Source organism: Nyctereutes procyonoides, unplaced genomic scaffold, assembly GCF_905146905.1.
Source record: "Nyctereutes procyonoides isolate TBG_1078 unplaced genomic scaffold, NYPRO_anot_genome, whole genome shotgun sequence".
In the NCBI taxonomy this organism is placed as follows: Eukaryota; Metazoa; Chordata; class Mammalia; order Carnivora; family Canidae; genus Nyctereutes; species Nyctereutes procyonoides.
In genome coordinates, this window is record NW_026575037.1 from 20,898,395 (window position 1) to 20,926,302 (window position 27,908).

Genomic DNA, 27,908 nt, shown 5'->3' on the forward strand with positions numbered 1-27,908 from the left:
AATAGAAAATAAGGCATTTCCACTTTGGCATTAGCCAACCTAAAAAGCTAGGGTGTGGTAAGACAAAAACTATTTATGCTTAGTGTTCTAAGAAATTTGATGGTGATAGTAGGTTAAATATAATAAAATGCAAATTTCTGTGGTAAGCAAGAACAATATCCAGCAACAAACCAGCATCAGTCTCAAGAGCAACACAATCTTCACAAAGTATAATCTCAATGGAGGGCTTACCTTGGGGAAAAATAAAATTATTCAAGCTCATGACAACAGGACACAAAACAATAATAAATCCTATAAGAAAATGCCATTACCCACAATTTGCCTACTGTTCATATTACTATCTTCAAGATACCTGTTAAATATTTTTTCAGCTTTGCCTTTATCTAAACCATAAGATGTAAAGGCTAACTCTGGATTGTGTTGCTAAAGTTCAATATTTCCCAATGGCTACAATTCTTGCTATTATCAACCTGTGCTCATTGACTCCAGCTTTAAATTTAATCAAGGCAGAATAAATATTTGGAACTTGTGATATTTATTTCTACACTAAATACGAGTCGTCTCTCTGAGCCTTTCCTGCTTTATCATGCTGCATTGTTTGCAGGTTCCATTTCTGTTCTGTGAATCCCCTCTATTTGTTCTTCCGCATTTCACATCCTGTCTGGAACACCTCCCTGCCCACCATTCACCCACATAGCAAAGATAGCTTAGGCACTCCCTGTATTCCGTACGGGCGATTACTAGAACACTTGTAATTCTATCCTCTTTGTCTCAGTAAGTGTTAATTTTGGTTTTCCTGTGACAGAATAAAAGCAAATTGAAGGCAGCCGCTGTATCATAGTTATCCTGACAAGCTCACACCTGGCACACAGTAACCTGAACATTGTTGGCTCGCAGGTAGTTTTCTGAATAACTGAATCGGTGTTATCCTTGCTACTCCCCGAGGAAGCACCAGACTGTCACAGGGTACGCAGAGTAGGCCCTCCCATTTAACAAACAGATGAATTAGTATTTGGCTATGTGTCTATCCATATCCAACACAAGAACTTTTAGGAGAGTTAAAAGAACTTCCTAATATTAGAAACTATTAGGAAATTATTGTTAATCTTGTTAGTTGGGACCATCATGATTAGATAGAAAACATGTCCTTATTACTAGTCCTTATTACTAGAAATACATATTTTAATATTTATAATGAAATATCATGATGTATATGGAATTTAAAATACTTCAACAACAAAATAGATGAAGCAATACGACAGACAAAATAACTATTGTTAAATTTAGTTATGTGTATATTCTAGTCTATTCCAGCTCTTACATATAATTGGTGAGGTGGTAAGAATGAATAATAATCTAGAAACTAATGTGATTGCCCTTAGGGAAATTAGTAACAAGTGACACAACTCTACTGTGAGAATATGACATGCTTGAGAAAGTACAATAAGGTATAATTTAAAAGTAACTGAAAGTGATTCACACCAGGAGAAGCAGAGGACGGCATTCTAAACTACTTACGGGAAGCAGGAGAAGGATTTCTTATTTAGAAATAATTTTTTTATATCTGAGAAAATAAATTTCAAATACTACATGAGACCAAAAAATGTGATCAATTATTTATTTCTATTTAGGGAAAATAGATTTTTCTTTACATATATTCTTGAACTTTTCTTCCTATACATGTAAAACCAATTCATTCACCAACATAAATAAATATAAATAAATTAATTTCAATATTACAAAAGAAGATTTACAATTTGGCTATGAACATCTCACTTCAGAAAGATACACCCTTTTCTCATGTTAATATCATAACATCTCTGGATATTTTTAAAGACATTAAGTCAATAAAGACACCTTTCATGCTTTCATAGGGGTCTTTCTCCAAGTGAAAAAAAAAATTGTCCTAAAACAAAATTATAGCCAATCCATCTTACTTACAAGTGAGAGGCTAAGTCTTGTTGTGGTACCTGTACTTGTGTGACAAAGAAGGAATTATTTCTTCATTCTATGTTCTTCCTTTGTCCCCAACTAACCCAAGAAAATCAACTCTTGGGTCATAAACATGTTTTTCCTTTAGGATATTTTGCCACCCCATTCAGACTCATTTTAATGGAATAAGAAAAGATGAAAATGCCCTCCAGTCAAGGGTTATTTGGATTATAGGATTCATCTCTTTTTGGCAAGTTTGCTCAGAAGAGACTGATTTTAGATTTTTTGTTTGTTTCTTTCCAATATCCAGCTACTGTTTTTAATTTTCTTTGTGAACAAAATAATGTACATATCTAGTGGGGAAAAATGATATTTTCTTTTCTTCATGCTCACATTCTAAGTATGAACAAACCTCTACACTTTCCTACACTTTTAGGAAAGTAATCACTCTAAATCTTGCAAGTTGTTCTATTGGTTTGGGAGTGTCCAAGGACAGATTCACTTCTCCTTGCTTTGTTGATTTTCCTATGCCCCTTAAAGACAAGGATAGTATGCAGAATGAAGAGCACTATTCCATTTATTTCGTCCACTCCTTCAGAAAGGTCTAAGAAACTAGAAATATTCTGCATACTTGTGTGCACTTTCTTCTTAACTCTTCTTCGGATAAATCAGCTAGCCCATGGTAACTAGCGTCACAAACAAGACTGTCAATGTAACACATGCATGTCCTGAAAGTTAAAAAAGAAAAGTAAAATCAAAATAAATTTATTGACTGATGATACACATTAATCTTTTGGTTACCACGTATGATAAACAGTGAAAATTAATCGGTTAACATGGCATGCAAAACAAATGCAAAATTAGTAAGTTATCCAGTCTCGGCCAGTGTACACTCTAGGGTTTAGTAGCTAGAGTAACAGCGATTAAAACAGGACACTTGAGTTTTTCAGTTTCTTGAAATTAAGTGGCCAAGTTAGAATCAATTCGGATACTTCCAGATTAAAAGTCAATGAAGACCCCCGACATGGGCAATAGAGAAAAGTGTCATCAAAAGACACCTTGAGGAAGACACCTATAATGTCTCCTAGATATGTTTCTATTAAGTTATTTTTGTGTCATAATTTTGTGTAACATGAAAGGGATGTGAAATCTATAAACATGACTTATAAAAGATACCATAAAACAAATCTCAATATTTCCTATATACTGGAAACTCTCAAAGCCACCACGTAAAAAGGAGAAACAAATACAATAAAAGCAAATCATCTCATGATGCAAAGTCATAATGAAGGCATTCCTATTTGTAAGCCCTAATTTCTTCCCCAAATATTGGTGGCATTACTAACATCCAATCATTTCAATAAACTGAGTGCAAAATGCAAGATGAGATGATGAATGAAGAATGGATGACATGTCATGCTAATGAATGATCCAATCTGTTGTCATTCACTCAACAAAGAAAAACCAGTATGACAAGATAACAGAGGTCTGGGCCCCTATTATTCTTGAACAGTCATGGATAAATCCTGTAGCAGCTGTAGTGATGGACATTTTGCAAGACACAGAAGTGTGACTTTATAAAACCACATACTTTTTATAATTTAGCAGAAGGTCTTACTTCTGAGGCATACCAGTTACAGTTAAATTTTGAAACACGGCACTGAATGCTTTGCTGTTTTCATGAGGGTAATAAGAGCTGAATAGTAGAGAAGGAAAACACTAATTGAATTACATAATTTTAACTTGCATCAAAAAGCAGTATCAGCATTTCCTTACAATCACATCCCTTTTATGAACTAAAACATATGCAAACCCAACATTTCTAAAAAAAAGTAAATCCTTTGATAGGCAAACAAAGGTTTGCCTTCACCCGATGAAGGTACATGATCACCTTTACATCAACTCTCTTCCCTGCCCCTATTCAGATCCAACTTTTAGTTATATTGGTATGAAATCAGGAGCATAACCAGGAATGTACGAAGTTAGCTCTTAACTTCAACAGCTTTTATTTCCAAAACAAGGCAAGTGGAGTGTTTTTTAAGTGCACACGAAAAAGGCAAATACTTTCTTAGGGGTTAGCACGAATTTCCTCTGACTCAGACAGAAATAGAGGAATTCAGTTTACTGCGAAACCCCAATAAAATTCAAAACAAATATTCCATTCTTCTACATTTCAACACTTTCCATCCCAATGGAACCATCATGGCCAATTATTTTACTGAAAAGTGTGTAAAGAAACTGAAACCACCTGGAGAGGGCCCCATGAGCTCCACATTCCAACCAACCCGCCTCACCTACCAAGCCACAAAGCACTAGCTCTGGAAGGTAAACCCATAAAGCTCTAATTCAAAAGGAGAGCCAGAACAAGGGCAAGGAAGTACATAAGATGAGTGCTTTATTTTTTTTCCCACGGTAGCTTTGCTCAAGCATCTGTGCCAACTTAACTCACTTTATAGAACTCTAAATTCTGTTTGTTTTTGGTGGACTCTAAGCCACATTCTTAAAGCGTTTCTGAAAAATCCGAAATTAACATATTAACTTAGATAAGTTAATACTGTATAAATTAATGTACTTTACTATATATAGCATCTAAAACATTTTATTGACAGTAAACACGTATCTATTTAAAAGCCCACAAAGCCCAGGACGCGATGGCCAGATAGTTTTACTATAAGCCCGAACCATTTAGTGACTTAAAGAATATTTACATACTTTAGCTTACAACAGGCTTAAATAATATTGTTAAGAAGAAAGGTAAGAGTACAGAGGGTAAAAAGTAGATAGCTCACATCACTTCCTAAATTAAAACAGGCCATTTAGTAACACCATTAGAGTCATTTTTAATTAATGAGAAAAAAATAGACAGGCATTAGGGCAGTTCAGAAATAATTCAAGTTTATATGAACTCTACACTAAGTTTTCTGAATAGTAAAATACATGAAACAGAGGAGGATCCATTTAAATAAATCCTCTGTCTACAGGATATGTCAGAGCCAATTATGACATTATTCTTAACACACGCACATTGAATGCAGGTCAGATATTTCAAATAATACTGATTTTTTTTTCTGTGTGTTGCTGTTTTACCATCTGATGGCTTTCCAGGTACCAAGCAACAGTCTACCTTCTTCACAGGTGGCAGCTCATTTGATCCTTACTACAATCCCCTGAGTAAGTGTTCTATTTGCCCCACTTTACAAATAAGGAAGGAGGCATCAGAGAAGTGACATTGCCCGTTTTCACCCGGGCACAGGTGACTCCGGTGAATCCCAGGAGGATTCAATGCAAACGGTCAAGCTCCTGGGCCTGCCCTCTTAACCACTGTTTAGCTGTTCTGGCGTGTTTTAATGAATACAACCCAGAAAAAGGCCGAATCACAGGCAATCTGACAAGTCTGTTAGAGGCTGATTTTTTTCCCCAGGTTTTTGGCTTCTGTGTAACACACAGATACTACCAGAAATTGTACTGAGTGGGGAAAACAAGGTGAGTTGATTAATTGATGGCTTTCAAATTGTTTTCCTTTGAAACGTTAAAGTCCTTGAATCTACTGAAGAAGTAAAAAAAAAAAAGAAAAAAAAGACAAAGTCTGTTCACCTAGGAAATTACAGAGAAAAGGAATCAAGAGATAGGATGTCAAAAAATACAATTAAGCTAAGAAAATTATGGTCGGATACAGTGTTAAGTGTTACTGGAAAGAAGCTGAGAATACATTTTTTTTTAATTATCAGAATTTTTGCTCACCCTGATTTTCCATAGTGCCAGAAAATTTTGATTATAATTAGTATAACAATTACAGTACCAGCAACAAGTCCTTGAGGGAGGAAAAGATTTGGTAACACAGTTAATAGAAACATGAGCAAATAAATATACAATGCAGTCTCACAATGACAAACACACCGGTAACAAGCCAAGTTAAAGAAAAACAGGAGACAGGAATTATATTCTGTGTGTGGCTTTCTTAGGGCACAAGTTTGACAGTAAAAATTACATGCTATTTATCTTGCTTTCGGTAAAAGAAAAATGAAATAAATATTTAAAACATCATCATGCTCAAATAAAATGTATCTAACTGGTTGGGGAGAGGCTTCTGAAGTATTTCAGCCCCACCATGCTCAATTTTAAATGCTTTTTGATCATTGATCATTCCAATATGATGACTGCATTATGTAATTTTAGGACTAGAAGGTTTCTTGGAGTTCGCTGTCATTGTGTAGATGAGTAAACTGAGTCTCAGAGAGGCAAGGGCTACATATGTGGTTAATGGGGAAGCCATTTACTCTGTTCCTAGGAAAGATAAGAGCTGTAGGCATTTTGCCATCACAGGAACGGTAGTATCACCTGTGCATGGAGGCTAGCACATGTTTTGCTTACAGAATATGCTGTTCAGTGTTTAGTCTGTTGTAGATAAAATTCCATTTAGGAAAGCTAACATTTCCTTTTAAGATCAAATGCACTATTTTGAGTTGAATGATAGAAAAATAATTGGTCAAATAAGTTGGTCAACAATAATTTTTATAGCTTGATTTTTGACACACAATCTTTCTTCTCCAAACACACCCTTTCCCCATACCATTCTTAGTCTCCCTTTTCCTCCCTACTCCACCCCACACAGTCCTTGAGCTCTATTCTTTAGATCTGTATTGCAAAGGAAATTACACATGACACCAGGAAAACAACGGAAGCTGATGTGACCAAATCCCAAATTGGTTCCAAAATCAGCAAAAACACACATGCCACACAATTGCATTGTCATAGGGATACATGATGGAAGAAAACAGCTATTTCTACAGCAGGTTAAGTTTTTACAGTATTTTACCCAATCAATTTCTTTCACTGATCCCCTAGCTCCAGATTGTTAGCTTGGAAAGACTGTATTCATAAAATAAATCATGGCTCCTCAAAAATTTGTTTTTTTTTTCCCTTCACCACTCCCATGAACTCCATCATTTTCAATGATTGTAAGACCATTCCATTTTCAATTTGAATGATAAATGAAGATTGAAAAGTTTAAAGTGACCCAAAGTATCTGGATGACAGAACTAAAATCTTATTCTTAGAACACTGACCAGCAGATATATGTAATTCTAGAAGAATATGTGCAGAGACTGATGTTTTCACCGGAAACTAGATCAAATACAGAAATATGAGAAACAAGATTCTACATAAATGATTCCTCAGTAAATTAATAAGAGTATTACTTCCCAAATTATAAACAAAGATATCTTTGAGTATAAAGGCAATAGCTATGATCTCAAAAGTTACTTGGTATCTATGGAAAACCAACCCAACTGATTCAGTCTCATTTTAAGACTTATGACTTAGAATACGTGAGGCAATGGAATTATGATTATGATACCAACATTCTGAATCATTAATTGAAGAGCTTTTAGGTAGGAAAATTATATAATTTTAGAAAACAGTTTTCTCCAAGTAAAAGGAGTATTTTAACAATGTTCCTCAATAGGATGATATTTACAGTGTTTAAAACACTATAAAGCCATTTGTCACCTCGTATCTCATTACTCCAGTAACTAGCACAGTACTTGGCAAACAGTAGGAAGTGTTTAGAAAATATTTATTATTAAATAGCATTGAATAATCATTTTGCAGATGAGAAAACTGAGATCAAAAAAGGCTATGTTGAATAGTTTATCACCAAAGAAAAAGTGATTTCTAATCCCAGGTTCTGGTCACAATTTTAATTGTTCATAGTATGCTCAATAAAAACACCTGAAGGTTATTTGAATACCATTTATATTAAATGGGTACTAAATTAACATGTACAGTATCCATCCCCATTCCTGAAGAAACCAAGTCAGAATTCCACTAAAAGATCTGATATTAATTTAAGGATTCTATTTCTGAAGAAATGTGGGTTTGTCCAGTCACTTCAAAAGGTCTCACTTATATATAATAAAGTGGAAATGCAGTTCATATGCAAAACTAAAGAAGTTGTTAATAGGTTGTTCTTCCTTATAATCCTATTTAACCTAATAGAATAAAGGAACTGAGGTCTGTAGACAGTGGAAGTCACACCAGAAAGAGTCTTTTATAGAAGGGAAAAAAATGTGCTTGAGTAAACCTTAAGTTTTCAGATTTATAAATGACAATTCAAGACTACTTCCTTAGCAACACCCATAGGACCCTTAAAGGGTTTTGTTTTTATCACTGGATTTTCTGTGCCTCTATATTTTTTAAGTGAGTGAAATTCAAATGCCTCTCTGGCCAGCCTAAGCAGATCAATGAAAAATTATATGATTATGTTATCTGATTTCTTAACTTTGAATTAAGCTTCAAAGACTTTAAAGAGGGATCATAAATGAGAACATGGAGACTCAGAAAGATTAAGTTCAATCATCTGGGTTGAATAATTACTAAATTAAAAACAAAAACAAAAACCAACAACCAACAGGATTCAAGGCCCGACTCCAAAACATAAGCCTATCTTCTACACAATGTCAGCATAAAAAAAAACAAAAACAAAACAAACAAACAAACAAAAAAAAAACCAGAAATAAAAGCCAAAACAAAATACAACTATGTGGAGCATATATTCTCAATGGGGGTAGGAGTATCCCAAAGGGGTGAAAAAAAATCTTACTTTTTTAAGGTATAAAGTATAGATATACATACAGAATATAAATAGATTTACAGTATATCAATGGTAGTAAAATTTCATGGTGGGGGTTATTAGGGGAAAAAATGTCTAAGAAGTTCTGTGAGGGGGAGAAGGCAATAAAGAAAAAACTATTTTTGAGAAACACTGGTACAGAGTCAGCTGAATGGATAGCTTTAAACCTCACAATAAAGTCTTCACTTACGTGGCAAACAAGGAAGTTCTGAGATTAGTCAGTCTCTTTCTTAGCAGAATTAAATAGGAAAAAATCAAATACTTCCAAAGTTCTAGTGTCATCCACATTAGTCATTAACATTGCAAGGTAATCAAGAAAAGCAATTTCCTTGCAAGTTGAGTTTGCTTATCTTCCAAATGAAAAAAAAAAAAGTGGCAGGAATAAAAGGCGCAGCATAAGAAATTTTGTTAATGACATCGTAATAGCATTGTATGGTAGCAGATGGCAGCTACAAGGGTAGTGAGCACAGCATAGTGTATATACACTTGTTGAACACTATGTTGTATACCCGAAACTAATGTAACACTGTGTGGGTGGCAACTACTCTCAAATTTCTAAAAAAAAAAAAAAAAAAAGATAAAAATAAATAAAAATAAAATGAGAAAAGTTACCCAATTCACAGAGTAAATTGAAGAAATAAAGATAATTTTTAGGTTCATATTTTACAAGTATGGGATCCCAAAGAAAAATATTGCCACATGTCTGATGTAAGAAAAGGGAAAGAGCTCCTCTTTATTTTTGAGCACAAACTGGAATTACGACTAACTCTAAGGGAAAGTTTCTGGGAAATCACATAATACATACTTCAAGAATTTCAGAGAAAATAAACACCTGATACCTTCATTGGATGCCACTGCGCAGGCGAGAAAAAGCCCATCCACTAAACTTATCATTGTTAATATTAAATGATGAAATCATGAAGTTTTCATTTAGAATACATTTATTTCTATTTAAAATATCAAACAAACAAAGTGAATTCCAACTGTTCAAACCTTCCAAGATAAATATTTTAGCTAAGGAAAAGTTCATTCAAAATATAAAAGAACTATAAATAATAATACTAAAATACTATTCTCAGCTTCAGCCCCTTGTGTCATTCATGCATACATCAATAGGCAACTTTAGCTTATAAGAACATAATTTAAAATATTCACTTTTTTATGAGTATATTTTCTATTGGACATTATTTATTAACATGCCAACTTAGCTATATTGCTTCTTAACAAACGCTTCTTTCACCATCTTCTTGGGGGTTATTCATCTTCTTGTTAAAATGTGTACCATCAAATAATATATTTATGAACACTCAAAAAAGGACTGGAATAAGGGCTAGAAGAAATCGCAACACAAATATGTCCTCCTATCTATAACAACAGAATAATTTTAAAGCTATCTTTGCTTTAAATCACAGGGAAAGGAAGAAGAAGAAGATGCAATTAAAGGTAGCATTCCAGTTTATTTGGAAGAGAAGTGAAGGAGTAGTTTGCGATTACTTATAAAATATTTGAGGCTTAAAAACTGTATTGATAACTGCCTCCTTCTTCTTGTTCTTTGGCCCCTAGAATGATTATGCATTGACACCATAGGCATTCAATAATACTTGACTGGCTGGCTAAATGACTTTAAGTCACCCTAAAATTACCTTGGAACAAGAACATGATTGGAAATACTTAGGAATATACCGAGTACCTAATGGTGTCCAGCAAACATGTCGATAAAATGCATTTACCTTTCTTCTCTTTGACACCTTTAAACATCGCATTTTAATAGTATTCTTAAGACACTTAAAAGACAACATTCTCTCCCAGGGATATGGACTGTACAGCCCACAGTAATGACAATTCCTTTTAACTGCCGAAGAACCAAACTTACCAGTTGTAATGGTGCTAGCACCTGAAGAAGAAAATAAAAGAAAAAAAAGAATTACAAAAAAAACCCAATAAATTTAAAGTCAACGATTTGCTAGCAATTTAACATATATATCCACAGAATGTACTTGTTCAAAAGTAACTCAGATTTTCATAGCTGAAAGAAATAATTGTAAATAAATTTATGAAAAATTATATGTTAACTTAATCCAACAACATATATACCAGTATCTATATCTATTCAACAGAATCAACACTATAAATATGAAACATGATAGAGAGTTAGTGAATACTGAAACAAACACCATATAATTCAGTTATATGACTTGATGGCAAGAAACAAGTTTGAAAGCTTACAGAGTAAATAACTACAATCCAATCCCATGACCAAGAAGCTATCAGAAACTGAGGTCTCTCCCAGCAGACTCTATCAAAAGCTCAAATTACCATAGCATGTTAATTTTTACACCTTTCGAGGACTATGGAGGTGCCACTGCAAAATAACTTTCAAATAAATATATTGATAATAATACGCTGCTCTCTTAAGTAGTGAACAGATTTACTCAAAGTACCACTGAGAACAAGGAGATATTATGCAGCAGAAAAACCAAAGGGTTTGGAGCCAGCAAATAGATGTTTAACTCCTAACTTTGTCCCTATAAGCTGAGCACTATATGAATCATACAAATTAATCTCTGAGCCTCTAATTCATCATCTATAAAATGAAGCCAGAAAGGCTTATTTTGCAAGGTTGGCACAAGGACTCATGTCTAGAAATGGGAAATGCATGGTACACACCACTATGGCACATACCCAGCAAGTAGCAGCGACTTTCTTTTTCAATTTGAGCATAAAATAGTATATGATTTTTAAAGAATAAGCTAACTGCACAAAAGAGAGAAATCTGACTCCAAATATTGGTTGTATTTTCATCATAATTATTGACTCAGGTTTCGTTCATTTTTTTTTCAGGTTTCATTTAAATTTGTTTAATTGTCTTATATATGTATTTTTTTGCAGAAAGAAATAGTTCAACAAAGTACTGTAACAAATTTATATAAAGTGGAACTTATTTCTCTTTGCCTTGCTCCATGAAAAATCAGGTGTACTCATCGTAAAACCTTTAGGCCCAGGGAGGTCATAAAAATTGGAGAAGTTGGTAACCTCCTACGAGTGTTAAAAGTAATGAACTAGATCTAACAGCGTCAACACAAGCTATAAAACCGATGTTGAGGGCCAAAAGTGAAGTCAGATAATGAAACATACAACATGCTGCTCATGTAAATCATAAAAAAATACAAAACAATATCATGTACTACTAATGGATACACGCATACAGCATAAAAATTAAAACATAGCTAGGATGCTTACGCACCAAGCTCAGGAGAGTCAGTGCCTTAGAGGGAGAGAAACGGAAGTGGCACAAGACATAGTATCTGTAATGTTCGAATTCTTAAGAAAAGAATGGCAAAAAAAGGCTTCAAGAGAACAACTGTGAAATGAATGAAATCCCTATGAAGATATGGTCATAATGCGTAAAACTATTTTTAAAAACTTTAAAGAGAGGGCAACCTGGGTGGCTCAGCGGTTTAGCACCGCCTTCAGCCCAGGGCATGATCCTGGAGACCCGGGATCAAGTCCCACGTCGGGCTCCCTGCGTGGAGTCCGCTTCTCCTTCTGCCTGTGTCTCTGCCTCTCTCTGTCTCTGTGTCTCTCATGAATAAATAACTAAAATCTTAAAAAAAAAAAAAACAACTTTAAAAAGAGCTATAAAAAACCCACAGTGATTTGATGCCATCGAAGAATGAGCAAAAGCAGGCAGGAATGGTTTAAAGTTTCGTGTACATGCATGTACTTGGCTTTTTTACCTAAGGAATCAAGAAATAAAGGAAAGTTCAACAAGGATACAGGTGATGTTTCAAGCTCTTAAAAATTATCTGGGTGATGATGGTAAAACAGGCTTCATCATAGCAGTTCTGAAATTTGGACAAAATATGGAAAAGCAATAATCACAATGATTTGAAGGCTCTGGTGGGGAAACTAAGAAGACAAGCAGAAGCTGGCCGAAGCCAAAAGAGGGAGAACCATATGCCAAGAGGGAAGGCCCTCGGCCATGTGGCGTATGGGGCAGAAGCCAGGGTCCTACTGGTGAGGGAAGTCAGAGGACGGAGTTCAGGATCATCGACAGAGCACCTGTAAAGTAAGGGGGCAAGTCGGAAGGGCTGCCAACATTTTATTTCTTGATGTTTGTAGTGGTTACACAAATATTTGCTTCAGAAAAGTTACTGAGCCATACATGGGTGCTTTATGCAGATTTTGTGTGTATGTGTGTGTTGACTTCAACTAAAAAGTTAAAACAATTTTAAAGAAGTCTCTTCTGGATGTGGTTTATGTATACAATGGAATATTACTCAGCCATTAGAAACGACAAATACCCACCATTTGCTTCCACGTGGATGGACCTGGAGGGTATTATGCTGAGTGAAGTAAGTCAATCGGAGAAGGACAAACAGTGTATGTTCTCATTCATTTGGGGAATATGAATAATAGTGAAAGGGAATATAAGGGAAGGGAGAAGAAATGTGTGGGAAATATCAGAAAGGGAGACAGAACATAAAGACTCCTAACTCTGGGAAACGAACTAGGGGTGGTGGAAGGGGAGGAGGGCGGGGGGTGGGGGTGAATGGGTGACGGGCACTGAGGGGGACACTTGACGGGATGAGCACTGGGTGTTATTCTGTATGTTGGTAAATTGAACAACAATAAAAATTAATTTATTAAAAAAAAAGAAGTCTCTTCTGGCTCAAAGTCCTATTGAGATTTCCCAAAGAACTGAAAAAAAAAAAAAACAAGGGGGGGTCTCTCTAACAGGGAATAAGAATGTCTATAAAAATTTTGGCTCTACATTAGGCAAGTTAATAGACAAGGCAAGAACATCCCGGTAGCCCGAAGCAGCAGTCATCAGTAAGAAGGGTTTCATTCGTTCACTCAAAGCATATTTCTGAAGTCTACAGAGTATTTTACTCCACTTTTCTAAAAATTGTCATTTAAAGACCCTGTGTAAATATAAACTATTTCAAAGAATTCTGCATTTTCTGTTATTTAGAAGACACAGTTGACATGCTCTACCAAATTAGCGACTCTACGGAACCTAGAGAGATCCTGGAGCATGCTGAAGCAATGGGTCTCTATCAATAAACCAGACCCCGAAAATAACCATAAGGATGGTACATATTTGGTTCTCTGAAGGATCTTGAGGAACTCAAGGACTCCCTAAAGCTCAGATAAAGAACAGAGTTTCTTTGCCAAACTTAATGTAGCATTGTTTTCATGGAGCCCCACTCTTTTTATATATTATTACAGAACGTTTCACCCTCACATACTCCCAATCTGCCTCTGAAGAAAGTCAAGAGTGTTCAAAGGAAAAACTCGTTCCACCATAGCACATTAGATCCCCACTCAGGAAAACCTGAGTAGTGTCAACTAACCTGAACCGGGGGTCCCTCTTCCTTTAGGTGTGTTGGTTGCTCTGGGAACAGCTGAACTCTGTTTTGCTGTAATATGAGCAAAGGTCAATCTTTTTGTTGTGTGGAGACCCTTAGTCGTTGGGGCATGTACAGCAGTGGACTTTTGTGTTGCTGGAAGGCGCTGTGTAAATGAAGCTTTCGTTGTGGTGGATTTATGGGTTGCTGGGATGGCCTGTGTAGCAGATGCATTTGCCATGATGGGATTCTGGGCCGCTGATGGGGTCTTTGTAAATAGAGCATTTGATGTGGGGGACTTTTTGGCTGTGGCTGAATCATTTCCTGTGGTGCGTTTCTGAGGAGGTGATGGGACCTTTGTAGCTGAAACATTTACTGTGTTGGGTTTCTGAGGAGTTGGTAGGGCTTCTGTAGCTGAAGAACTTACTGTGTTGGGTTTCTGAGTTGATGGGGCCTTTGTAGCTGAAACATTTACTGTGTTGGGTTTCTGAGGAGTTGGTAGGGCTTCTGTAGCTGAAGAACTTACTGTGTTGGGTTTCTGAGTTGATGGGGCCTTTGTAGCTGAAACATTTACTGTGTTGGGTTTCTGAGGAGTTGGTAGGGCTTCTGTAGCTGAAGAACTTATTGTGTTGGGTTTCTGAGTTGATGGGGCCTTTGTAGCTGAAACATTTACTGTGTTGGGTTTCTGAGGAGTTGACAGGACTTCTGTAGCTGAAGAACTTATTGTGTTGGGTTTCTGAGGGACTTCTGTAGCTGGAACATGTGCTGTAGTGGTTTTCTGAGGAGTTGATGGGGACTTTGTAGCAGGAGCATTTATGGTGGTGGGTTTCTGAGGAGCTGATGGGACTCTGGTACCTGGAACATGTGCTGTAGTGGTTTTCTGAGGAGTCGATGTAGCTTTGACACCTGGAACATTTGTTGTAGTGGATTTCTGAGGAGCTGATGTAGCTTTGGTACCTGGAACATTCGCCGTGGTGGGTTTCTGAAATCCTGGTGTGACTGTAGAAGTCTGAGAACCTTATGTGGAAGAAAAATGTTTAAAAAAAAATTAGCTAAATAATGCGGTCAAGTTAAGACTTAGGAACTTTTTGCTTCCTCTAGGACTTCTCTCTTTCTCTCCCACAAACACCCAAATACAAATATGACACCTAGGAAACCAAGTCTAATTGTGATTTTCCCAGGGAACTGAAATGATGCATTGTTTTTACTTTAATATAAATTATACCTGTGGCCAACTAAAGTAGGTTTACACCAAAGTAGTAGTACTGAGGTTCTTAAGCTGTTTTCCGTGTAAAGAAAAGAAGCCAAAGTCAGAGTTGGTGGTGATCTCATTCTGCGACACACCCCAAATTAAGGTATTTTCTCTCACAAAATGTTTTCCTTTGCTCATGCCAGGACCAAAGAACCAGATATAACCACTGGACAGGCAGAGATAATCACAGCATGGTTCCTTTTTCTAATGTTTTCAGGACATGTAAGTGACCTTGGGAACTTGTTCTGTTTTGCTTCTTTTTTTAAAAGTAATACAGTTGACCTGAATAAATTAACTCTTTTTCCCCTTGTGCCGGATGCCAACTTTACACATTTGAGTTTAGTCCCTCAAGGGACTATAAGACTACAGATCAGCGAACAAACCTCTGAAGTGAACTCGGATTAGGATCCTATTCTGAAAATCACAAATCTAACCATTTAGCACAATGTTAGGTCTTCAGTGCCTGTTGGTTATTGGGGTTGCTTACAAACTCCCTTCTAGGGCAGCTGAGTAGGGCTGCGTTTCACCACACACTAGAGACAGTTGAGAATTTCTCTAATCCCTCTGATTATCATTTCTCATGGGTGCAATGAGGACAAAAACAAAGCAAATTTGAGAGCATTATGGTAAGGACTGAGAGAAATAACGGAGGTAAGTCATCTCACACAATGCCTGCCCCTGGAGCAACCCATTTTACCATTCAGGTGTGCCACCACCAGCACTGCCCGCACACATTCTGCTCCACGTACCCAGGTGCTGTGTCACTTATTTCTGCTTCCCGAATCTACCTCTGAGGACGGTGGAGAAGTGATAACTCACGTAAAACACCTGGCCAGAAGCACAGCCCTTAGGCACGCAGACAATGATGGATGGTAATGTTAGGGTAGGATTTTATATGGACTCTTCCTCTAAGATGCTCGTATATAACATTGATTGTGTGTTGCACTAGGCTGGTTCTCATTTTTGGTCCAGCAGACTTACATGCTACCATAGTTTATGTTTCCTGGAAATGGCTCTTCCAGTTGCCCTTTTTTGGTTTTTGGTGTCTAGTTTAATTCCATCACCGTCGGCGCACTCCAAACTATTTCAATCTTCCAAACCACATCATGATTTAGAGCCCAGCATATGGTCAGTGGTCCATGTACACTTGAAAAATTTTTTTCCATCTGTCCTTGTGGGGCTTCCTTATGTCCTTATGACTCTTAGCATGTCAATTTTTTAAAAGTTTTGACTGTTGCTTCTATAGTCTTACTGATTTTTGGTTGCTTATTCTAACAGCTATTGAAAGAGGTATGTAGAATTCTCAAACTATAATCATGGAATTTGTCTATTTTTCTTTCTGTCCGTTTTTTTGTTTTTTGCTTTTGTTTTTGTTTTACATGTGGATGGAAGCTTTTTCTCGAGTGTTCATAGATCGCAGATCGTGATAGATTCCTGTTGGATGGACCCCCTTTATCATTATGAACTGTCATATCTTAAAGTATTCTTTGATATTAATAGAACTGGCACCAGCTTCTTTTTTCTTTTTGGTAAGTGTTTGCAAAGTATATTTTTCCATCCTTTACTTTTGACCATTCAGTGTTTTAATCATTAAATTGTGTCTCTTGTAAACAACTAATAGGTCTAATTTTTGTAATCCAGTCTGACTCAAATTACACTTAGTGTAATCTGAGTTTGAGTACACTACACTTACACTTGAGTAATCTTACTCAAATTACACTTAGTGTAATTACTGATGTAGTTGGGTTTATATTAAACACCTTACTATTGGCTTCCTCTCCCACTCATCTATTTTATGTTTCTCTTCCTCTCTTGTTTCCTTTTGGATGAAGTGTTTATTATCATTCCTTTGTTAGCTTATGATTTATACTTTCTGTCACTATTATTTTCCTGGCAGCCCTAGTGATTACAGTAGGTATTAGAGGATAAGTCAATTATGCAAAGTAACAATTTTACAACCTTTTAGTATTGCCAGAGCCTTTTAACTTTTAAATTCAATTGACCTCTTTCTGCCTTTTGCTCTGTTGCTATTATATACTCGTACTCGACATACAAGTCAAACCCCAGAAGACACTGCATTTATCATTTTGTACAGTCCATATTCGTGTACTTTGCTAGTGTGCTTCATTTCCTCTTGCATTTTCATGTTTTTCGTGGGATTATTTTAATTCTACTCGAAGGAATGCCTTTACTTTGTCATTCTGTGCAGGTCTGGTCTGCTGGTGACAAGTGCCCTTAGTTTTCGTATGAGAATATCTTCATTTTGCATTCAGTTTTAAAGGACATATGCATTGGGTAAAGGATCCTAGGTGAGCAGTCATTTTCTTTTCCTTAACTTGAAGGATTTCTTCTTATTGTCTTTGGCTTCCATAATTTTTGCTGAGAAGTCTGTGATCAGTTTTAGCATTGCTCCTTTGAAGATAATGTGTCTTTTTGTTGCCTGCTGCTTTTATCACTATTTTGAGTTTCCAAAATTTTTGCCATGAGATATGCCAGAAAGTGATTTTATTTTTATCCCTGAGAACCTCTGGAATGGGTTCATGTATTTGGAGCATTCTATTATCTCTTGGAATACTTCTATTTTTTTTTCATTCTGTTTATCTCTCCTCTTAGCTAACCTAAGACAACTGTTAGAACAGTTTCACATGTCTCAAATAGCTCCTGAAATGTTATCTATACTTTACATTTTTCTTCCCTCTTTGTGCTTCTGGGCATTATTCACGAACCTTCCTTTCAGTTCCTAATGCTGTGCCCTAATCACTGTTAAACCTATGGTGCTCTTCGTTTCAGATTTTAGATTTTTCAGTTGTAGCATATCTACTCCATTTTCATAGATTCCAGTTCTTTGTTGAAATTCTCTATTTCTTTTTTTCCTTTAATACCTTAAACATATTAATCACTTATCTTAAAGTCCTCGTCTGTTAACTCCATTATCTGGATTTATCTTCCTCTGATTTGGTTATAATTTCTTGCTTCTCTCCAGGTCTAGTAACTTTACTTTCCGTTTTATACCCTTCTGCATGATTTTAATATTACTTCACTGTCTATGTATACCATTTATAACAAAAAACTGTTTTTAGTGAGCACTGACATTCACAATTCATGCTAACACAATTCTAAGTATAATTATAAAAGCAGCATTTGCTCGAGTCACACTGGCATTCACATATAACACTGTGTAAACAAATACCACCTGCTAGGGTCACTATTTCAATCCCTCACCTTAGTCTAAGCGTCCCTCACAACTGAATAAAATAAACCATACATACAAAAAGCTTCCCTCACAACTATTAATAAAATAAACCATTCATACAAAACACCTTTTGTATGAATATTAACTTACTGAATGTGATCTGGTAAGAAATGGCAAATTTAAGTGAACTTACTAAAAATGTGAGACATATTATGTGTGTGTGTGTATCATATGCTATATGCGTGTATTTATATATTCATACATTTTACGTTACCCCATGTTTTCCATATCAGTGGTTCCTTGGAAATCACAGACCCCTCTGAGAATCTGATGAAAAATTGTACCCTCCCCCCAGAAAAATGCAAATATGCATATGTACCACATTTTACATTCATTTCTCAAGGAGTTCATAGAATCTGTGTAGTCCAAGTATAGACCAAAAGGTAAAAATAAAACAAAAATACAACTATGCAAACTCATTACCTCTGCATTCAGGTGGCGGGCCGCTCCATTCTCCTTGATCATCTTTAACAGTACAATAAATAGAGTTCTCTCCAATCAGGGTGAAGCCGATCTTACACTTATATTTTACAGACTGTTGATACACGTAAGTCTTCTGTGGATCATAAATTAATCCATTGCTAATTTCTGGTGGATCTGGACAAAAAATCTCTTTAAAAAAATCCAACATAGTTTACATTAATAAAACTGCCAATTACTTACTTTAATAAGTTAGGACTACAATATGCTAGATAATTTGTTTAAAAAATTAAAAAATCTACCATTTCTAAATTCAGCATTATCAACAAGAGAGCTTAGAAATACCTATTAAGTAATGAGTAGTGTGTTTGGAGTTTTGGATACAAATGGTATAAAACATGAATGCTAATTTTGAGATCAAAGTATAGAAATGAGATTTAGGAGGAGCCTAGTGGCTCAATTGGTTAAAAGTCTGCCTTTGGTTCATAATCCTGGTGTCCTGGAATTGAGCCCCTTATTGGGCTTCCTGTTCAGCAGGGAGCCTGCTTCTTCCTCTCCCTCTGCCTGCCACTCTCCCTGCTTGTGCTCCCTCAATCTCTCTCTCTCAGTCAAATAAATAAATAAATAAAATTCTTAAAAAAAAAAAAGATTTGGAGCATACATGTAAAGCAAAAATTATAATAAAGTCCTCACACATTACATACCAAACTATGCAAGAAAAAGCAAATACTGCCGGAGTTCAGAGGTGAAAGCAGGGCAGAGATTTTTAAGGAGGAAGTGGAACTTGAGTTTAATACTGAGCTATACCCGGGACGCCTGGGTGACTCAATGGTTGAGTGTGTCTGCCTTTGGCTCAGGACATGATCCCAGTCCTGGGATCGAGTCCCGCATCAGGCTCCCTGCAAGGAGCTTGCTTCTCCCTCTCCCTATGTCTCTGCCTCTAAATAAATAAATTAAAAATCTTAAAAAAAAAAAAAACTGAGCTATACCCTTCTGCTAAGAGGGCAGAGAAAAGGGCATTGCTCTGCATTCCGGAGGGAAATGATGCCAAAATGAAAGGAGCCTAGAAGTCACATGGCATACTTAGGAAACAGGAATAGATCATTTGAACAGAGCAAAATATCTAAAGTATCAGGATTACATTTTGACCTTCAGGATAAAATTTTTTAAAGCAAATATTGACTCACAGTCTTTTACTTAAAGTAAACTTATTGAGCAAGAGGTATAAGTAGAGTGGCTCTAGTCATACCTGGCAGTAGCCCTGATAAAAAATGCAATGGCTCACACTGTCTAGAGGCAGGAAAGCAATGTGATCACTTGTGGACATCAAATTTTGTTACATCGAGTGGCCTTAAGTATCCAGAGAATACCAATAAATGTTTAAATTACTTTTAGGCCACTGATCAAAGCAAGGGGCAAGAGCAAATTAATCTGATTTACACTGGGCTAGGGTGCCTGATGACTACACATCACCATCAGTACAGTTCAGAGATTTTCTGAGTACCTAACACCTACCAGGCATTGTTCTGTAAACAGAATTGCAAAACTAAATAAGATATTAAGTCCTAGGTCTTAAAATAAAGTGACAAAAAGATTCAAAGATTTTCATTTTAATACAAAATAGTGAGGCTTATCATAGAAGTGTGCACCATGGCGTAGAAAGAGATAAGAACAGTTAACTAGAGGGGAGGTCAAGGAAAGCTTCTAGAAGGAGTACCAGAGCAAACCCTTAATAAAGGGGGAAAAAAAAAAACAAAAAAAAAAAGGAGAAACAAGGAAGAAAAGAAAAGCTAAGCAAAGAAGGGGCTGAAGGACATTCCAGGCAGAGGTAGAGTAGCAGGTGGAAAGATGTAGGGCAGTCTGCATGGGTAGAGCATAAAGTGTGAGGGCAAGACATAAGCATGAAGTGGGTAGACCATGGCTACTCTTGTATGCTTTACTAAGGAGTTTAAGCATTGCAAGTGATGAGGAAGAAGCTTGAAGAAGGAAGAGATAAGTCGCATCTGTGTTTCAGATGGATCCCTTTGGGTAGAGTGTGGATGAAAAATTAATGGAGCCCAAGAACGGAGGATGGGATCCATTGCAATCAGTGTCACCCTTGAACTCAGGCAAGTGGGACTCCTGCCCCAGCTCCCACACTTTAGAGGTCATGCTGTGCCCCTCCTCTCACTGTGCTTCTCCCTACCAGGTAGGGTATCTGCAGGGCTGAAGGTATGCTCACTGAGAGCTCCTCCTCCACCTCATTGTAAACCATGCTCTAGGAACTGATCCTCGGAACTCCCCGTGCAGAGCCTGAAAGGGTCCTTTCTTCTGATCCATATATATTTTTTAGTATTTCACAGATTTGCAGGTCATCCTTGAGCAAGGGCCATGCTAATCTTCTCTGCATCGTTCCAATTTTAGTACATGTACCACATGGTCCAGATTGTTGAGAATGGCCTATACCGCTAATGTGTACACCCATAGCCCAAAATTCAGTCTTGTGGGGGAAAAGGTCTCCGGGTCCATGACTTGGGCGTGGAGGGCAAATTGTCCATTTACACGCATCAGAGACCTCACAGAGTCAAAAGGGGGTACCTATTTGAGTAAGTTTGCTGTCCAAACTTAACTTTAGTATCACTTACAACATCCCTTACTAAATGGTGGAAGTGAGAAAAGTGCGTAGTGAGGGGTAACAGTGAAAATTTCAAAGTAATAATGATAAGAAAACGGAGAAGTAGCGGACATAAGAGGGTAGAGCACAAGGTGGTGGGCCATGTGGTGGTGTACTTGGGTGTGACCAGCTTACTCCAGCTCTTTGTTGGCAAGACTTCATTTTATTTGTCTTCATATCAACTGACCCCATACATACATTTCCTACCACAGTGTATCAATCAAGACGTGCTTAACAAATTACACTAAGTCTATCCCACTTTTCTGCTCCCCAAAACACCAAAAACTTGACCTGAGCAGTAATTTTAGCAAAGATAGGAGACATAATGCCTACATTTTTAAGTTGTTGCATTTTTTTCCTATTAAGAAAGAAAAAAGAAGTATGTTACACATATTTTACTCCTATTTTCAGGAGAAATATAGAAATTTGACTGGGTACATGCATTTATGATACTATTTCTATGCCCTATCTCCCTCTGAGAAGATTCTCAAGTCCAGAAATAATACTTCTTCTTTATTGTGTAACCTTATTTCTCTAATGATGAAAAATAAATCACACCTCAAAACATGTATAATTAGCTCAGTTCATAATCCTAAAAGAGGCAACTCTGGGTCCTGGAAAAATGATGGGTATGAAGTCCAGAGATCTGGGTTAAATGCCTTCTCTTGACACTTATCTTGGGATGTAGGGTCAGATGATACAGACTCTCTGATCAATAGTATTTTAATTCATAAAATTAGGAATTATGAAGAAAGAAAACCCCTGCATCTATTTTGCTTGACTGTTAGAAGGAAAGGTAGGATAATAAATGACCAACCACAATACATACCTGTTTGCTGTGTATGTTTTGTTTAGTTTGTTTTGGAGTTTGTTGGGTTTTTAAAATCCTGTATCTTCGCAGCTAATAAATTAAGAAACACTACTGATAAAGATCTTTAAATTAGCTAAGACGCTTTCACATTGGAAGGTGAGGGTACTCCAAATACACAATGTGGATAATTTTTAATGAGAGAAAGTAATTTACCATTGATTATTCAGCCTTATAACCAGAGTGCTTAGGGTTTTTTTTCAGTCTCACCTTGGCATTCCGGCAACGGATCACTCCACTCAACACTGTTGTCTGCGAGGACACAGTAACTAGAAATTGCACCAACTAATCTGTATCTAAAGCAATGAAGGGAGAAAAAAAGTTAGGTCCCATCCACATGTTTGGCTTCCCTGAAGTTCTCCAAAATATCATCCTAGAATATTTACTCCACCAGTAGATGGAGACAAAACAATGGTTGATCAAAGTTTACGCGGGAGTTAATAGGAAAAGAAAAAAATTAAATTTAAAAAAGGTGATATCCAAAGGATAAAAAAATGCAAGATATGCAACACATTTTTTATTTGGGTGGGCCCACATGAGAAAATGTGAAAGCGTTTTTGAAACATTTTAAAGTGCCATAGATGCTTGAATATTTTATATTTCTGAGTTCTAAAAGATCAACACAGGCTTCATAGAATAGTAGAATATATTTGTATTTTAAGGCTCAAAGTACTCCCCAAATTTAATATTAATCATATGAACCATGCAAACATCTCTGTTTCGTACAGGAGATGCATGACACTGATATTTTTAGGTTATAAAGAGCAGGGACACAGACACACAGAGTAAAATATCATAATTTAATATGCAGATATTTAATGAGAAAATGAACATAAAGTTTCCAGCAGTCTCTGAGACAGATACTGATGATACCCAGAGTGAGTTCCTTTTCCCTACATAGAGAACTGAGAAAAGACCTCAGGTCAGAATGACATTTTCATACTAGGGATAAATGTTTTTAACACATAATATTATATAACAAGCAGTTTGTATACAGAAAAAAAAAATATGCAAATTCACTGCTAGGTGAAGTAAGGATTGGTTTCATTTGAACACTAGAAGGATTTAATTTCCACAAGTGCCAACATATTATAAGGTTTTTCCTTTACTAATCAAATTTAAAATTTTTTAGTGAATCATATATGTACCGAAATCTAACAATTGAGAGAATTTGGTGATATAAGAAATTGTCCTTTCTTGTTCCATTTTATTAAATTTAACCATGATGAGCTCATGATGAAAGATCTTTGAGCAGAGGAGTTGTTTTATTGAGACTAGCTTGTAAACACCGATCACAAACCTAAAAACTTCAGTCTTAAATCCTAATTTATTTTTAAATTTGTTAAATATAGAGTATAAGTGTGTAGTATGCCAAAACTTACCCCACATTACACGAGAAGGAGATAGATGAACCAAATAATATGTCATTTGGTATAGTGACATGACCATGTCTTAAATCTCCAGGATTAGGACATGATTTTTCTAGAAGAGAGAACAACTTGATATGTTTTTTTCATTAAATTATCAGGCCCTTCTGTGCAAATTCATCATCTGAACTACTGACATTTCATATCCCTAGACTTTTAAAATCTTGCCTTTGTTTTGTAGGTTTCAAACAAGGCACCATATTTAGAACATATGCTTATTATATTCTAGGTACCCTTAAACTAATTAAATGTGGTATCTGTGAGTGAATTAATACCTCTATATCACAAGAAATTAGTTTGCCTAATTTAAAACAAAATTATAGAATTACTCTGATGGCTCTTTTCAGAATAATTCTAGGGAATCCCTGGGTGGCTCAGTGGTTTAGCACCTGCCTTTGGCCCAGGGCGTGATCCTGGAGTTCCAGGATCGAGTCCCACATCAGGCTCCCTGCATGGAGCCTGCTTCTTCCTCTGCCTGTGTTTCTGCCTCTCTTTCTCTTCTGTGTCTTTCCTGAATAAACAAATAAAATCTTAAAAAAAAAAGACTCATTCTAAATAATAATATGCACACAAAGATTTCCAGCATGAATGAAAGAAGAAATACTGTTTCCCCAAATACCATATGATTAAGAATACTCTAAAATTATACTCACTTTTACAAAATTCATCTGGCTTGGACCACTTAAAATTCTTAAGGCAAGTTAGTTTTTCTGAGAGAGAATAGTCTCTTCTGTAGCCTGGACGACATTCATATTCCACAACAGAACCCTCTGGGAAATAATTCTGTTTGCTGAAAGACTTTTTGAGAGTTGCAAAGAGTAGCCTGGTTGGAACATCACAGCTACCTAAAGGCATTAACAAAAGCAACAGCATAACGAATATCACCTTATTTTAGAATCTAGGTTTAATTATCCAGAATTATTTGGTCCTTACGTCACCTTTTTCTGTACTTCTTTGTACATATTTGGTATTTAACTATATTCATATCACTAGGACATTTAGAGTGCATCAAGCATATTCACATATATACTTCAATTTTCTACTTAGTAAATTTGGTACCTAGATATCACTATGCCAACAATTCAGGAAATATATATAACCCATTTTAATTGCCAGGTACAGTCCTGGCACTAACCTTTGCCTGCCCTATGGAGGGAGAGGTGAGACAAGAACTAGTATTTCCAGACCCTGGGCTAACGTCCTGAATAACAACAATAACAGTATAGTAATAGCTAATATTTATCAAATACTTCTAAATGTTTTCTACATATCAACTCATTGAATCCTCACAACAACCCAGAAGGCCATGGATCTCATGAACTGGTAGTGTACATACAAGTATTTACAAATGGTAAATATCTGGGCAAATGTGACTTAGTAGAGGCGTGCTACAGTGGATGGGACGTTGGATTTATAGTCCAAAGGCTCAAGTTTGGACCCTGGCTCTCCTGTGTAAGACCTCTGATCTCAAGAAGTTACTTAATTCTGGAGGACCATTTCCCCAGACTATTTCCATACTGAAAAATGGGGGTTAGAGTCCTTATTCCACTCATGGGGTTGTCTGGAGGAGTCAATGGAGTAATATATGTAGAAGAGCTATAAACTCTACAACATGATACGTGTGCAAAGGCTTAAGTACTTCAACCCACTGCCTTCTCTCTAACCAAAGAGTTAAAGCTGATTTCACACCTGGTTTCAAAAAATACTTGTGGCAGTTTCAATATTTACTCTACTTTCTATTCCCCAGGTTGTCCAAAGCTGGGAACCAAGTCTTATCTTTATCTTTACTCATATATGTCAAAGTTAACACAAGACTATGCATCTAATGATATATTTTTGAGGAAAACAGAGAACTTTTTAAAATGCCACCATGGAGTTGTATTTGATAAGTGAAATGAAAATGAAATTTAAGAACACAGAAGACCTATGTTAATGTGTCGCAAGGTGATTGCCAAACATATTCATAGATAATTTACTCCCTAAGTCGTACTTATTGTTTATTTCTCTATTAGTTCAGGATGTACAGCATCGGGGGATAAAAAAACAACAGAAAAAAAAAAAAAAAAAACAACCCAAGCCTGTTAATGAAGCAGCAGGACCTATTCTGGGAAGTAATGTAGTCAATTAGCCGTGGTGTGAAGTGCCAGGTATACCCTGGGGTTTCATAATGCTTGAAAACTATCAATTACCAGTCACTCTTCTACATACAAAATTAAGAACTTACGGTTGCAAAATTCGGCCACCTTTGACCATTTGCTGTCGAGGCAGATGACGGAGTCTGATTTGCCAGGAACTTTTACAAAGCCTTCGTTACATTTGTATGTTACTGTGATGTTTTCAGGAAAACTGTCGCGATCTCCCAAAATTGGTTGGGCATTAGGTACCACTGGGGGAGAGGTGCAATTACCTAGGGAGGAAAAAAAAAATCACCAAAAAACAGAACTGAAGGAAATAATGCTTGTCAGTTCACAGCAACATTTCCTTTTCCAAGAGGAGTTAGGGAAGCAGCCAGGGCTTCTGATGCACGTGTTACATCCCCTCCGAGGGCAGGAGGGACACACCAGAAACTTGCCGGGCTGCCTGTCTTGTCATCAATTCACACTAAAATAAAGACAGAATCAAGCCCTCCTTCTCATCATTATTATTTTTTGAGTGGTTTCGAGTTGATCTCCACATTGGTGCTGTTGCTGAACCCACAGGAAAGACAGATGCCCCCACGGACGTTACACCTGGAAGGCGAGGCCTGCGCACTTGCAGTGGCCCGTGCAGCACACACCCCGACTCCTGTTTAAAAGGTGAGGGTGGGAGTCCCCAAAGATACAGATGCAGTGAAATGCCGGGACAGCTGCACCCCGATGTTCATAGCAGCAGTGTCCACAATAGCCAAACTGTGGAAGGAGCCTCAGTGTCCATCGAAAGGTGACTGGATACAGAAGCTGTGGTCTATGTATACCACGGAATATCACTCGGTCATTAGAAACGACAAATACCCACTATTTGCTTTGACATGGATGGACCATTTCATCCATGGACCATTCCAATACCATGGAGGGGATTCTGCTGAGTGAAATAATTGGAGAAGGACAAACAGTATATGGTCTCATTCATTTGCGGAATATAAAAATTAGTGAAAGGGAATGAAGGGGAAAGGAGAGAAAATGAGTGAAAATATCCGTGAGGGTGACAGAACATGAGAGACCCCTAACTCTGGGAAAGGAACAAGGGGTAATGGAAGGGGAGGTGGGCAGGGGGTGGGGGTGACTGGGTGACAGGCACTGAGGGGGGCACTTGGCAGGATGAGCACTGGGTGTTATATGTTGGCAAACTGAACTCCAATAAATAAATATATATATTTTTTTAAAAAAAGTGAGGGTGGGGGCGCCTGGGTGGCTGAGCCGTTGAGCATCTGCCTTTGGCCTAGGGCATGACCCCGGGGTTCTGGGATCGAGTCCCGCATCGGGCTCCCTGCGTGGAGCCTGCTTCTCCCTCTGCCTGTGTCTCTGCCTCTCTCTGTGTGTCTCTCATGAGTAAATAAATAAAATATTTTAAAAAAAAACAATAAAAAATAAAAGGTGAGGGCGGTCAGCCTCTTGGCCTCCCGCCCGTAAAGGTGTGTTGGGGGACCGAGGATCCCTTTCTGATCCCTGCGGTGGGGCTTGCAGGTGTTTGGCCCTCGGGCTCCTGAAGCCCTGCAGGCGGGGATCCCGCCCCGCAAGCCCCCCGCCCCCCAAACAGCAGCTTAGCCGCGGGGGTCCCGCCCGCCCCAGGGGACCCCGCTCGCAGCGCCCCGGCCCGAGGGGGCGGAGGACGGGAACAATCCACCCGCCCACATTCCTCGCCCCCCACCCGGGTCCCCAGACTCCTCGTGGTCGCGGAGACGCGCCCAGCACCCAGCACCCAGCCCCGGGCTCCCCCGCGGGGCGCCCCCGCCCCGCCCCGCCCCCGCTCACCCCGCGCGGCAGGTGGACGCAGCAGCAGCAGCAGCAGCAGCAGCAGCGGCAGCAGCGGGGGCGGCGGGGTCGGCGCGCGCGGGAGGCCCATGGCAGCGGGGACCCGCACCCGAGAGACACGGAGCCGCCGGCCGGAGCTGGAGGGAGCAGCCGCGTCTAGGCGGCCGGCGA

At 37.6% G+C, this 27,908-nt stretch overlaps 1 protein-coding gene and 1 non-coding gene across 8 annotated transcripts; both read right to left on the reverse strand.

The window, feature by feature from the left end:
* Positions 1 to 1,604: 1,604 nt before the first annotated feature.
* Positions 1,605 to 27,908, reverse strand: CD55 (CD55 molecule (Cromer blood group)). 7 transcript variants are annotated; one of them, XM_055319284.1, is made up of 11 exons: positions 27,738 to 27,908; positions 26,012 to 26,194; positions 24,441 to 24,632; positions 23,743 to 23,842; positions 22,571 to 22,656; positions 18,843 to 19,031; positions 13,921 to 14,931; positions 10,437 to 10,457; positions 5,674 to 5,743; positions 3,524 to 3,628; positions 1,605 to 2,660 (listed from the first exon to the last, which is right to left on the reverse strand). In XM_055319284.1, the coding sequence occupies exons 1-10, from the start codon at positions 27,826 to 27,828 to the stop codon at positions 3,547 to 3,549; spliced, it is 2,025 nt and encodes a 674-aa protein (XP_055175259.1). In that variant the 5' UTR covers positions 27,829 to 27,908; the 3' UTR covers positions 1,605 to 2,660; positions 3,524 to 3,546. The 7 variants fall into 7 exon arrangements, with proteins under 7 accessions (XP_055175259.1, XP_055175264.1, XP_055175262.1 ...); XM_055319289.1 differs by lacking the exon at positions 5,674 to 5,743 and having other exon boundaries at positions 13,921 to 13,986; positions 14,770 to 14,931; positions 27,738 to 27,904; XM_055319287.1 differs by lacking the exon at positions 5,674 to 5,743.
* On the reverse strand, positions 21,160 to 21,261 carry LOC129506111 (U6 spliceosomal RNA). The gene has a single exon (XR_008663702.1). It is a non-coding gene; the product is annotated as a U6 spliceosomal RNA (small nuclear RNA).